Here is a 13482-nt window from a genome sequence, read left to right on the forward strand (position 1 = left end):
CAAGACTATTGCATGATGCCTAGCACAAAGTAGGTGCTCAAGAAATCTTGGTTGAGTCAATAAATGACTGACTGAATGAATTCATGAATGAGCAAACACTTCACAGGTATGTATGTGGTTGTTGGATATTGAGGCCTACATTTCAGAAAGGGATTTCTTTCCTCCCACAGCCTCCTCCACCTCTTTCTCCAGCCCTCTTACCTGGTGGCTGCTGGCCATTCTAACAAAATAGGTTTGGGCACGGGAGAAAGTAAGAGAAGATCAAATCTAAGATAATGGCTTTACTTCATGTCACAATTCCAAGACTTCTACCTTGTAGTATGTGAATACAATTATTGGTTTGCTTGTTGTCATGCTTGTCTCTATGTGTGTATGTGTGGGTGCATGTAGGTTTGTGTGAGTGTGTAGAATAAATAATTTTTTGTTATTTTTTGCCCAGATATACATAATCACATACATGCTACATGTGACTTTTTCTGTGTCATAAATTTATTTTGTAAGGAATAGAGATGTGTAACCAAGGATATTTTGTTTCTTAAAAAAAATGTCAAGAACCTTCTATGTTGCAAATCTTAAGCATAGGACATAGAAACAAAGGTGATTTTTTTTTAAAATGAAGACTAAAATCTAATTGATTTCCATTTTATACTGCTTTTGAAAATTAGGGGTAAGAAGATGGGGCATGATGTAGATTTTTTAATTACCAGCCCAGGATCAACAGAGGATGAAGAGCAACAACTTTTACAGAAAGTGATGAACTTATGGGAAAAGAAGGTGAGAAGAAAGATGAAAAATACATGCACACTCTTACATTATGTTGACACTTTAATTTTGCAAATTACTTGCCTTATAATTGTGTAATGACCATCTAATCAATTCTCAGTTGTTTGCAGCAGCTTATACAAAGTCATACGACCTACAATAAGATTTTCCTGTTTGGGTCCTAGAGTACATGTTATAAATATGTCCTGTATCTTGTTTATTTGTACTTACCCTATTGCCAACAGGGCCAAGGGTGGCTATGCATTTGTGTTTGACATACAGAGGCATTAAAGCACCCAAATGAAGTGAAAAGCATGCACTATAAAGACCTGGGAAATGTGAGCCAGAAAGCTGCAAGTTTGGGTGAGGGTGCAGGACTGCAAAGACTGGGATAAAATCAGTCCAAGAGGTGTTGATAGTGCCTTGAATTCTATGCTGGTCAATTGCCATCTTGACTTTGTACTGAGATGGAATGAAGGAAACTAATGAGGGCAAGCTGAGCCCTGCAGAGGTCATGGCTCAGAAGCCCCCATGTACTGCAGAGATCAGACTTGTGACAGGCCTATTGCCTGGTGGAGGAAACCAAAGTAAGCTAAGCTAACCCTGCAGCCAGAGCCACACGCAGGCCCTGACTCCTGTCTGACTCTAATGAGAGCCTCACTTCCTAGAGAGACCAGAGGGTCCTACCCTCGGGACCTGTAGATAGGCCTGGATGGGCTGGTGTTTCTCCTCACAGCTTCATCCTTCCTGAGTAGTTTGCTTCTGTTGGGTGTGGACCAAGCTTACTGATATCCCAGAAAAGGAAGACCTCAGATAAAGTGAAAATAAAAGCTAGAAACACAACCCTAGGGCCAGGGGCACTGGAAATGAAGACTCAACTTTAGAACTAGATCCAAATTCATCTCTGAAACCATTCCCAACCCCCTCTGTCCCTCTCAGGGGAATGAACACAGGGCAGCCAGTGGCCCTAAGAGTGAACATAATAGACAAAGCCAGGGGATGGCAGCACAAGGAAGAGTCAGCGAAGTGGCCCACTGGTCTGCTCAAGATTTTGTTGATAAACTTTCTTATCAACGAAAGATTCTCATTGATAGACAAGGGAGCATGGCTTGTGGACCCTGCTAGCTGAGGCCTGGTGGGGAGTGGGCTGTGTGGCTCCGTACCTGGAGGCCCTGCAAAAATGGACCTCTCTGACCTTGTCCTATAGGCACCCTCCCCTCTCCATGCCGACACTATTAAAGACTGGAATGGGGTAGGGAGATAGCAGCAGAGAGTCCTCTTTCCATTGGTCTTCCCTTAGTTTCAAGGAAGTCACACTTACTGCTGGTCCCCAAGCAGGGATGGGCATTTTATATGCAGGCGCTGCAGCAGAGGCTGATGTTAATGTAAGCACGTGGGTTTTAGAGTTGAGATTTTAAAAGCACAGCCCCGCCATTCACTAGCTATATGACTTGGGATCGGTTACTTAATCTTTCCAAGTTTCACTTGCCCCATCTATAAAACAGGGGTAACAAGCTTCTCTCATTCATTAAATGAAAGAATTAGATAAAGCGCTTGGTGCAGTATCTGATGAATGGTAAAAGCCTAACAAATGGTGCTGACTGTTATCATTATCTCTTATGCACAATTATTTGTTGGACTCTGCCTGAAAGCCTGGCACTGGGCCAGGCGAGGGGACTCAGGAGTGGGTAGGGGCTTACTCTTCCCCTTCACTCACTGACAAACATTGACAGCAGGGAGAAGCTGTGGGGCAGTTTGTAATTTGGTGTCTCAGCCCTGATTAGACCCCTGCAGCTCCAGGCCTGCCCACAACACCTCAGTTGTGGAATCGGCAGATGACTTCTTCGTATTTAATTTCCCCCTCTGCCTCACTCCCATGCCCTGCCATGCCGACCAAAAGCTGCGCTTTCCAGGTTATAAAGTCTGTGCAGGTACACACATGCACATTCTCTCACAACATGCACAACATACGCATCCAATGTTTCAAAACACCTGTGGAGCATAGTGAATAACCAATGGTATCCGGTCGAGTCACCCATCAGATGACTCTAAATGTGATCTTTGTAGGAAACCCCTTGGTCAGGGGTGGGAGACAGGGAAGCAAAAATCTTGGAAATACTGATCTTGGGGGGAGGGCTGCCATCCCCAAAGACTCCGTTAGCCTGAGTTCTCAATGGCACCAGTGGTTCAACCCAAAGAGGGGAGGTTAAATGACTTTGGTTTTGGTTCCTGCCCAGTGGGTGAGACCTTGGGTACGGGACCGTAACTGTTCCATGGGGCCACGTCTCCAGTTCATGGAACTGCTGGGAGGTGGAATGTATTGACAGACATTGGAGGGTAAAGAATATGTTCACTTTGAGAAACTGACATGAGTTCGAATACTGGGCATTGAGTTTTCCCAGAAGGAGTTGGAGGGAATTGGAAGCAAAGGGCAGGGAAGGGATCCTGGCTAGAGAGCCTCACACTCAGCCTTGTGACCCTCCTCGGAAGGCATCTGAGACTAAATTCGGATGGAGCCTTCCTGTGGGAGGTCAAGCTGAGTGCATCTCCGTCCTGCCCTACAGCTCTCTTCCTGAGAACTGGCCGCTCTGTTCCCTGGGAAGGACGGGAGGGACGGAGAGGCAGGGAAATGCCTCCTCCTAGTCAGGAGTTTCTCAGTGTCTGGTAGGAAAAATAAAAGAACATGCTGATGTAAATATTCAGTCAACCAGTGGGTATTGATGGGGAAGCCAGAGCCCAGAGGGCTGCCCCGTAGATAGCCAGGGCTGGAGTTCTAGAGGTGGCATCAGGGGTTGTGTGCATGTTTGACAGCTGTGGCCTGCTGCAGACAACCTTCTGAACACGCAGACAGGAACATTATATTCAAGGATGCATTCTCAAACACCTTGCAAAATTCAAGACAAAAGCCCAATAAAGAATGGCCCATTTTTCTCTCACCCACCAAGTGACTCCACCATGTGGCAACAGGACAAGCACAGTTTACTGTGAGGAATCCAGCTTTGTGGCCTTTTTTTTTTTTTTTTTAAAGGGAAGGTGTGTTATTACAAATTTGGCTTTCATGTGAGACTTCTTTATATTTTTTATATCTCCTTTTTCAAATTTACATGATTGAAATTTACACAAAAGTCTGCTATTCTGTACTAATTTTAGCAAGTTTCCTTAAAAAAGTAGAAATGTGTTTTCCTGAGCTGGTGATTAGAGGTTAACTAGGGCAACATCTCCCACCTCCTCCAGAGGGCCTCCCTAGCATTAGTGCTTCCCCCTTCAAATGGTGTTTGTTCTTCAAGGCGTTGAAGGGTGAAGAGTTCCCTCTATTGAGGTCAACAAAATAAAAAGTACCTTTTTGAACTGAAATAATGTCTTGTGCAGGTTTGTAGAAGAAAGACAAAGCATGACTCCTAACAATAATCAATTTACCAATGATGCTCAAAGTGTAGTCCCGGCCTGGGAACACCAGCATTGCCTGGGAATCTGTCCGAAATGCCTCCCTCACCCTCCTGCATCACTCTGGGGACAGAGCCCTGCAAACTGCGCTTTAGCAAACCTTCCAAATGCTTCTGATGATAGAGCTTTTAAACATCCAACCTAAGGAGTACATGGTAACAAATCACACATCCCAGTAACTTGATGACATTATTTGAGGGTTACTTGCTGTTTTTGTTGCCAGATTTAGCAGTTGACAGCATATTTCTCTCTCCTGTTCCCACATCGGCCCTGTACCATCAGGAGCTCCCACCAAGAATGGCAACTAGATTGGTCACATCTTAGAATCACTTGTCCACTTTCTGGATAGGCAACTTTAGATGAAACGTGTCATTAACTTTATCCCACTTTCTCCAAGACAGGTGGAGTAACACTCTCATGAGAAAGAGCCTCCGAAGTGCTACCTAGAAATAGCAAGTCATCCTGCCCCAAAGTTAGACTCAGCCTCCAGCCACAACGCTTTGGGCGGGTTAAATCTAGTCATTGGTATAATATAAAGGGACACTGTCTTTGTCCATTTACATTGCTATAAAGGAATACCTGAGGCTGGGTAATTTATAAAGAAAAGACGTTTACTTGGCCTATGGTTCTGCAGGCTGTGTAAGAAGCATGACACCAAGCATCTGCTTCTGCTGAGGCCTCACGGGGCTTACAGTCATGGCAGAAGGCAAGGAGGAACTGGCAGATGCAGAGGTCACAGGGTGAGTGAGAAAGCAAGAGAGAGTGGGGAGGGGCCAGGTTCTTTGTAACCCCCAGCTTTCATGGGAGCTGACAAAGTAAGAACTCACTCATTACCATGAGGATGAGTCATTCATGAGAGATCTTCCCCTATGACCCAAAGACCTCCCGTTAGGCCCCACCTCCAACACTAGGGATCAAATTTCTACATAAGGTTTAGAGGGACAAACATCCAAACTATAGCAGACACTAACTCAAAGCTGCCCTCCCCAGAAACAATATGAATTTTCATTTTATTATTTATTTATTTTTGAGATAGGGTTTTGTTCTGTCTCCCAGGCTAGTGTGCAGTGGTGTGATTATAGCTCACTGAAGCCTCAACCTTCCAGGCTCCAGGGATCCTTCCTCCTCAGCCTCCTGAGTAGCTGGGACTAGAGACACATGCCATCATACCTGGCTAATTTTTAAATTTTATGTAGAGATGAGGTCTCATTATGTCACCCAGGCTGGTCTGAAATTCCTGCAGCATGGCTTTTTGTTTATGGTTGGTTTGTTTTTAAAGGACTAAGAAGAGCCCAGAGCACTAGCTGAGGTTCAGAAGTGGAGATGGAGATTTTCTTGCAGTTTTGCCCTTAAGTGGCTTTGCCTCAGCCTCTCTCATCACTAAATTCCTTTTCTGTAAAGGGAAGATAATGCAACCACTTTCTTAGTGTTTTCTCCTAGTGTTTGCGGGTAGACCTTTAATGAAAGATCAAACACATGTTCATGTTCTGCTCAGATCTGTAAAGATTTCGTTAAGAATCCAGTATAAAATCATGGCTCCTCTTCGTCAGGGCCTTTTCCTGACACCATTCTGTTTCTTTTCAGGGATTACTTTTATATTATGACCTTGTGGAGTCAACATTTGAAAAGCTCAGGTTGCCTAGCAGGAAAGTTGATGCTTTGGATCATTTTCAAAAGTGCTTTTTGATTTTCAAATTGCCTCTTCAAAGAGTGGACAGTGACCAGTCCAGCTGGCAGGAGGGAAAGACCTGGAAGGCCATCCGTGTGGATTTAGTCATGTGCCCCTACGAGCGTCGTGCCTTCGCCCTGTTGGGATGGACTGGCTCACGGGTAAGCGCTACATGGACCCATGATATGATGTCAGCTTTCCGAAAGACGTAGGTCGAGTCTACCTGGGCCCAGGGGAGAGATGATGGCAACAGGGGCCGGGTGACAGGGGAGGGGGCAGTACCCAGAAACCTCTAAATCAAGGCATCCTGTCCACACATGGTCAAATATGACAGATTAATTTAAAACAGTTATTCCCAGTGTGTGGTCCCCAACACCAGTACCAGCAGCCTTCCCCAGGAACAGGTTAGACATGGAAATTCTTTACCCCAAACCTATGGAATCCAATCAGCATCTCTGGAGAGTTCAGCCCGGAAATTTGTGTTTGGAAAAGGCCTCCAGGTGTTTCTGATGCAGCTCAAGTGGGAGAACCACTGAAGTACAGAAACCAGCAAGGGGGTTGAAATAGGAAGCAATTAATAAAGTGAAGAGGCAACTCACAGATTGGGAAAAAATATCTGCACATCATACATCAGATAAGGGGCCGTTATCCAGAATATACAAGGAAACCAAAAGACTCAATAACAAGAAAACAAATAACCCTGTGTAAAATGGGCAAAGGACTTGAATAGATATTTCTCGAAAGAAGACATATAAATGGCAAGCAGATATTGCCATCTTGCTTAACATCTCTAATCATCAGAGAAATGCAAATTAAAACCACAATAAGATGTTATCTCACATCTGTCAGATTGGCTATTACCAAAAACATGAAAGACAGCAAGTGTTGGTGAGGCTGGGGAGAAAAGGGAACCCTCTTATATTGTTGGTGGTGTTGTAAATTACACATTTTGGAAAATAGTATGGAAGTTCCTCAAAAAACTAAAAATAGGGCTACCGTATGATCCAGCAATCTTACTTCTGGGTATATATCCAAAGGAAACGAACTCAGTGTGTCAAAGAGAGGTCTGCACTCCTGTGTTCACTGCAGCATGATACACAATAGCCAAGATATTATATGAAAACAACCTAAGCATCCACAACAGATGAATGGATTTTTAAAATATGGTATATGCACAGTGGAGTATGACACAGCCTTTTGAAAACAGGACATTCTGTCATTTGAGACAAGATGGTTGAACCTAGAGGACATTATGTTAAGTGGAATAAGTCAGGCACAGAGAGACAAATACTGTATGATCTCGTTTCTGTATATGTAGAATCTAAAACGGTCAAATGCGTAGAAGTAGAGAATAGAATGTAGAATGGTGGTTAGCAGAGGCTGGGGGTTGAGGGCAGAAAATGGAGAGGGAAAAGGGTCAAGAAGTACACAGTCAGTAGGTGGAAGAAGCTCTGCTCTATTGCACAGTATGGTGACTATAGTTAATAAAAATGCATATTTCAAAGTAGCTAAAAGAGAGGATTTTTAATGTTCTTACCACAAAGAAATAGTAGATGTTTGAGGTGATGGTCATGCTAATTAGTCTGATTTTATCATTCTGCAATGTATATACATGTATCAAAATATCGTATTATAACCCACAAATGCATACAATTATTATATGTTAATTAAAAATAAAATCAAGCTATAAGATTTTTTTGAAAGAATACCAGTTGATCCCAGACCTGGTTGCAAGCTCCTGCTCTGCTTCTTACTGTTGGGTGATCTTGGACAAGTTCCCTATATCCTGTAAAACTCAATTTTCCCATCAGGAAAATGAGGACGATGACCTTAGCTACTTCCTTGGGTTGCAGAGACATTAGGTGACATGATGTTCTCAAAGCCTCAGCACTAAGCCAGCACATGGCTAGTACTGGATAAGCAGTAGTTCCCATCTCCTCTCACTCACAGGAGAGGACACCTGTGATCTGAGTCCCACTTGCATGTGTTCCACCCTCCCAACTAAACACCTCACACTGTTTCTCCTGTTTTCCCAGGTAGCTGGCTGTTGTTTTGAGTGAAATGAGTTCGTAGAGGGTTTTATACAGATGAATGACACAACAGAAATTAATTGTTCTCAGTCTTGGGTTAAATGTCAGGTGTCTTTGCTTTGGACTGGAATTAACTCAGCACAGCATCTTAGCAGTGGGATTTCTTACTCTAATCACAAATGTTGACTGACAACTAAATGCTCCTTTCATTCTTAAAAAAGGGAGAAGAAAAGAAAAAATATACCATAAATGCAATTTGTGTGATAGACATAAGTCTTTGGGAACACGTAGTTGATTGAGAAAGGGGAAAGTTCCAGAAAGAAGTCCTTGGTTATGCAATGTCATGCCAGTTAAGCATCACTGACTAAAGTGGTTGACCTTTGCCCATTTTATTTTTAATATGGACATGTTTTCAGCACATTCTAGTCTCTTTCCTCAGAGTTCTCAGAAATTGTTGCTGTTCTTTCTGCAAGGCACTGGCAGAGCACTAAGCTCTTTTGCTTGTTAGCTGGGTGAACAAAGGACTTCTGATTGCAAAGTCCATCTCCTCACCCATCCCAGGTTAGCTTTCCTAAAATAGCAAATTGTTCCTTACCACTAGAGGGCACCAGTATCCCAGGCTTGCTCCCTAATCCCACATGAAGAGGACAAAATTTCTAGATTGTGTTTCTCTCAGGAAAACTAGTCTCCATGGCAATTCGTTGCCCTCTTTTTGCCAAGGTGTTCCTGTCCTCTGTCTTAGGCTTCATGTGTTGCTCTCTTCAGTCTCAGAGCCCATTCCTGATGTGGGAGATGTCATCCAAGAGCAGGTGACTTAGAACATTAGTTTCATGGCATCTCCGTGTGAAAGGATGTTAAAGCCAGAGGGAGCCTTAATCATGTCCTTCCTCCATCCTTTCATTCACTCAACCAAGATTCAGGGAGTCTGGATGACTTGTCAGGAGATGTACAGCCAGGAAGGGACAAAATCCAAGCTGGAATGGGTTCCCTGACTCCTCCATCCTCTTTTACAATAACAATATTCCAAATCATTTAAAACCCACCAAACTAGTATTTATCCAGCATTCACTCTGGACCAGGCATTATTCTGGTACAATGCTCACGCTATTCATTTATTCATTCAATAAAATATTTGCTATACATCTTCTACATGTGAGGCACTATTTGAGGGAATATGGTTATGGACAGAACAAACCAGGTTCCTGCTCTCACAGAGCTTACATTCTAGTGTGCTCATGGGAGCACAGACCTCTGTCACCAGAGAACTTGGCCCTGGGGAAGGAAAATCACTTTGAGAATGTTTAGTGGAGTTAGATATTTCACTAGAGGGATGTAGCCACCTAATACTGAAGACATTCTAGACGTGTTAATAATTTATTTTAACTATCTCCTGTCCAGCAGTTTGAGAGAGACCTCCGGCGCTATGCCACACATGAACGGAAGATGATTCTGGATAACCATGCTTTATATGACAAGACCAAGGTACAGTTCTCTTCCTAAAATTGGCTACTTTGATCCTCATCCCCAAGGCTGGCCCCCGAGCTCTTTTCAGGAACTGATTTTAGTATCCAAGTATGGTTTCCTTTGTTATGCGTGTTCTATTTCCAGTTGATCAGAGTTAAGGGCAGCAGGAAAGATTTCCACAGACTCACAGTTTCCACCTGGCCCAGAATGCACTTCAAGAGCTTTTGGCTGAAAGATGATGAGCTAATTGGGCTTCCAGAACCAGTCCAGCAGTGCATATTAACGGGTTTGGTATATCCTTGGTGTTGGCAACGAGTAACTCCAAAGTAAACCAGGGATCCCCAGAAATCACAAATACTACTTGTGTACCCCTCAAATGCAGGGGGCAGTGGCATTCTGAGTGGCCATGTAGGCCATTAACAACAGTCTGCTGCAAGAAATAGAGCAACGGAACTGCCCTGAGACATAAATGAGCAGCCAGCCAGTCTCACTCACCAGCCATGTCACTCATTTGGCGTGCTAGTCTTACTGTGGTCATGATCCAATTCAGCTCTCAGCAAAACGATAGATGACTGGAGAAGTTATGAAGAGTTAAATATCCAACTGTTAAATACACAGTACTAAGGGCTACTCTTCTTACAGTGATCAAGGACACCAAAATAGGCTCCAGGGGAAAGAAAACTCAAAATAACTAGAAGTAATGGTACTGGCCAGGCACAGTGGCTCACGTCTCTAATCCCAGCACTTTGGGAGGCCGAGGAGGGTGGATCACTTGAGGTCAGGAGTTCAAGATCAGCCAACATGGTGAAACCTCATCTCTACTAAAAATACAAAAAATAATCAAGTGTGGCGGCTCGCACCAGTAATCCCAGCTACTTGGGAGGCTGAGGCAGGAGAATCATTTGAACACGGGAGGCGGAGGCTGCAGTGAGCCGAGATCACACCACTGCACTCCAGCCTGGGCAACAGAGTGAGACTCTGTGTCAGGAAAAAAAAAAAAAAAAGTAATGTCCTTTCCCTCTAGGAGCTTGTAGTCTAAATGAGGTGTACTCAGAGTTGTCTCAGTTACAAGTGTCAGAAATCAAATCTAAAGTGACATAAACGAAAAAGGGAACTTGGGTTATATTCCGCAATATCTAAGGGTTCAGGGGCAGCCGAATATGGGTGCTCAGGCAGGCTTCCCTCAGTATTGCCTTTATTCGCAGGCAAGTTTTCCGATAAGTCCCACTCTTCCAGTTACTTCAACAGAGAAGAGCCTGTTTCCTAATAGTTCCCCCAAGAATCCTACCTGATGCTCATTGGCCAGGACTGGGTCATGCGCCGATCCCTGAACCCATTACTGTGGCTCTGATTGGCCAGACTTGGGTCATGTGCTTCTTCTTGGAATTGGGAACAGCTCCACCTAACCCTCCTGGACTGAGAGTCAAGAGGAGCGGTTTCCCATAGAAAAATCCAGGTGCTGCTCGGAGAAGAGGGGGCTGTGGATGCTGGCAGGAAAGCCTCGGATGCTAAGCATGTGGGTGAAGGCAGATTCACATAGTACAATGAAGGAACACTTACCAATTAATACATTCTAAATAACTCAATGTAAGCAAGTGCCTAGCACTGTGCTATGTACAAGAAGGGACGGAGGAGAAGAGCTGCTTGGTCTTAGAGAGATAACAGGGTGGGATCCTGCTGGGGTTAGAGGCAAGCATGGAAAGCTAGAGGAAAACCCAACACATACAAGTATCCTATAATTACCAGCAGTACATAATTATGACTGCATGTTAGAATTACCCAGTGCATTCAAATAGATTGATTACAAGACCTCTCCTGAGCTTCTGATTTCGTTGGACTGGAGTATGGCTCAAGCTTCAATGTTTATCTTTTAAACTCCATCAGGTTGTTCTAATAAACAGCTGTGGTTCCGAACTACAGCCCACAGGAAAAAATATACAAATGGCTTTTGCTGAATATGTTAAAGCTGTTATGATTTTACCTTAATTCATTTAGTACCATATTTTGGAAAGTCATTTAAAATGACTTTTTATACTCAGAAGCAGGGCTCCTGTTTGGGCTATAGTTCATTCTGACAAGGCAGTTTTATAAGTAACACTTTCACTGTGTCCACACCATGGTGCTTATGAAAAATATCTGAATGCACATATTTCTTGTTATGTTTTCAGAGGATATTCCTCAAAGCAGAAAGTGAAGAAGAAATTTTTGCGCATCTGGGATTGGATTATATTGAACCATGGGAAAGAAATGCCTAGGAAAATGTTGTCAACCTTTTTTCCCTTTTGTTTTCAAGTTAAATAAATTATGCTTCATATTAGTAAAAGATGCCATAGGAAAGTTCAGGGTTATTTAGGTCTTATTGAAATGCAGATCGCTACTAGAAATATATAGCTTTGGAAACATGGGAAGGCGCCACTGGTAATGGGTAAGGTTCTAATAGGCCATGTTTATGACTGTTGCGTAGAATTCATAATGCATTTTTCAAGAGAAACGATGTTGTCATTGGTGGCTGATTCAGGGAAGCTCATCAAAGCCCACTTTGTTCACAGTGTAGCTGAAATACTGTCTATCTCTAATAAAAACAGAAGGAAACAAGATGATGGAATCTGTTTTTCTTCACTCAAATATTATAAACTATTTTAAAACACAAGTGTAACCAAGCAGAAGAATAAAGAGCTTACAGTTTCTCTTAAGGGGACAAACAGGCTTACTTAGAAGATGCAGAGATTCCAGAGGGGATTTGGGTCCCTTCTGGAGCTTGTGGAGGAGGGGTGCTGCCTCTGGACTGGCTCAGCTCGGCTCAGTGCCTGTGTACAGCTGGATCCCTAAGCATCCCAGCACAACACCACGTAAAGGATGTACTCTCCCTGCCATCATGCTGAAGGAAAGACAATGTCCTCAACCACCAAAGAAATATCTCCCTCTTTTTTCCATCTTGGAGCTTCTGTCTACACCTTATGGCTTAGTCCCTCTCAGGAAGTCAATCTCTCTTGGCTTCTTCATCTGAGGGTACCCAAGGGAAGGGAGGGAGCCCTGGCTGAGGGAAATTTTGGAATTCCCGGGCTCCAGACCTGTTCTTTCCTCCTCCCTCCTCCAGGAGGCATGGACCCTTTGCCTTGAAGGGAATTAACAGGCCATCTGTTCCAGCTGCTTCCGTGTCTTCAGCCTGCTAAAGAGCTGGGAGGCCTATGATGACCCTTCTCCCTTCCTTCTAGTCCCTCTGGGAAGAGAATTTTGGGAGATACAACACCTTTTGGCTATTGTGACTAATGCTGCTGTGAACTTTGGCATACAAGTATCTGTTTGAGTCCCTGCTTTCAATCCTTTTGGTAGGGACCTAGTAATAAAATTGCTGGACTCAATGGTTATTCTATACCATGTTTAACTCTTTGTGGAACCACTGTACTGTTTTCTATAACAACTGCACCCTACTACATTCTTAACCAACAGTGCTCAAGCGTTCCAATTTCTCCACATCCTCAACACTTGTTATCTTCTGCATTGTCTGTTTTGTAATAGCTATCTTAATGGGTGTGAAGCGGCGGGTGAAAACTTTTGTCCATTCTGGAACCTAAAGACAGTCCAGGCTGAAACTAACACACTGAAAGGGCCTCAGGTTGTGTGTGTGTGTGTCACATCTTGAGTTGATGGCTAAAAAAAACTGGGGACAACAGGAGGGTGAACAGCAGCCACCCCCACTGACCTCAAATCCCAAAATCCACAAAGTATTCTAGTCTTTTCTGCTGTCCAGTGTTTCTCGGTTATGATATTCAAGATTATTCTAGGTAGTAAGTAGATTAACATTTTCATACTGATATAATCGATAAATATTTATTGAGTGCTTACTATGTCAGTCATTTTTCTAGGCACAGGGCATAGAAAAGATAACAAAACTGTCAAAAATCTCTGCCTATATGATTATAAGCATAAAGCTTATGTTCTAGAAAGGTGTTTGTATTCGAGAGGTGTTATGAAAATGGTTCCTTATTGATGGTAGTGATATAAAGCTTCCTTTTTGGAGTAGGCTTATTTAAATAAGAAAAGCGACTCAAGGTCAGGGAAATCACTTAGGAAATATTACCAGTGGAATGGGGGTGTGGCAAGAATGAAGAG

General features: G+C 43.4%; 1 protein-coding gene across 8 annotated transcripts in view; it reads left to right on the top strand.

Annotated features, from left to right (window-relative positions):
* DNTT (DNA nucleotidylexotransferase) overlaps positions 1 to 13482 on the top strand; it is a 42271-nt gene that overhangs the window by 23411 nt on the left and 5378 nt on the right. For 2 of the 8 annotated variants that reach the window (XM_045362178.3, XM_065520160.2), the window contains exons 8-11: positions 666 to 774; positions 5791 to 6036; positions 9304 to 9387; positions 9514 to 9817. In XM_045362178.3, the coding sequence (XP_045218113.2) occupies positions 666 to 774; positions 5791 to 6036; positions 9304 to 9387; positions 9514 to 9699 (625 nt within the window). In that variant the 3' untranslated portion in view covers positions 9700 to 9817. Of the gene's footprint in view, positions 1 to 665; positions 775 to 5790; positions 6037 to 9303; positions 9388 to 9513; positions 9819 to 11537; positions 11965 to 13482 lie in introns of those variants that run through there. The other 6 variants (XR_012418016.1, XM_045362180.3, XM_005566077.4 and 3 more) reach the window with 5 other exon arrangements.

Source organism: Macaca fascicularis, chromosome 9 (assembly GCF_037993035.2).
Source record: "Macaca fascicularis isolate 582-1 chromosome 9, T2T-MFA8v1.1".
NCBI classification, from domain to species: domain Eukaryota; kingdom Metazoa; phylum Chordata; class Mammalia; order Primates; family Cercopithecidae; genus Macaca; species Macaca fascicularis.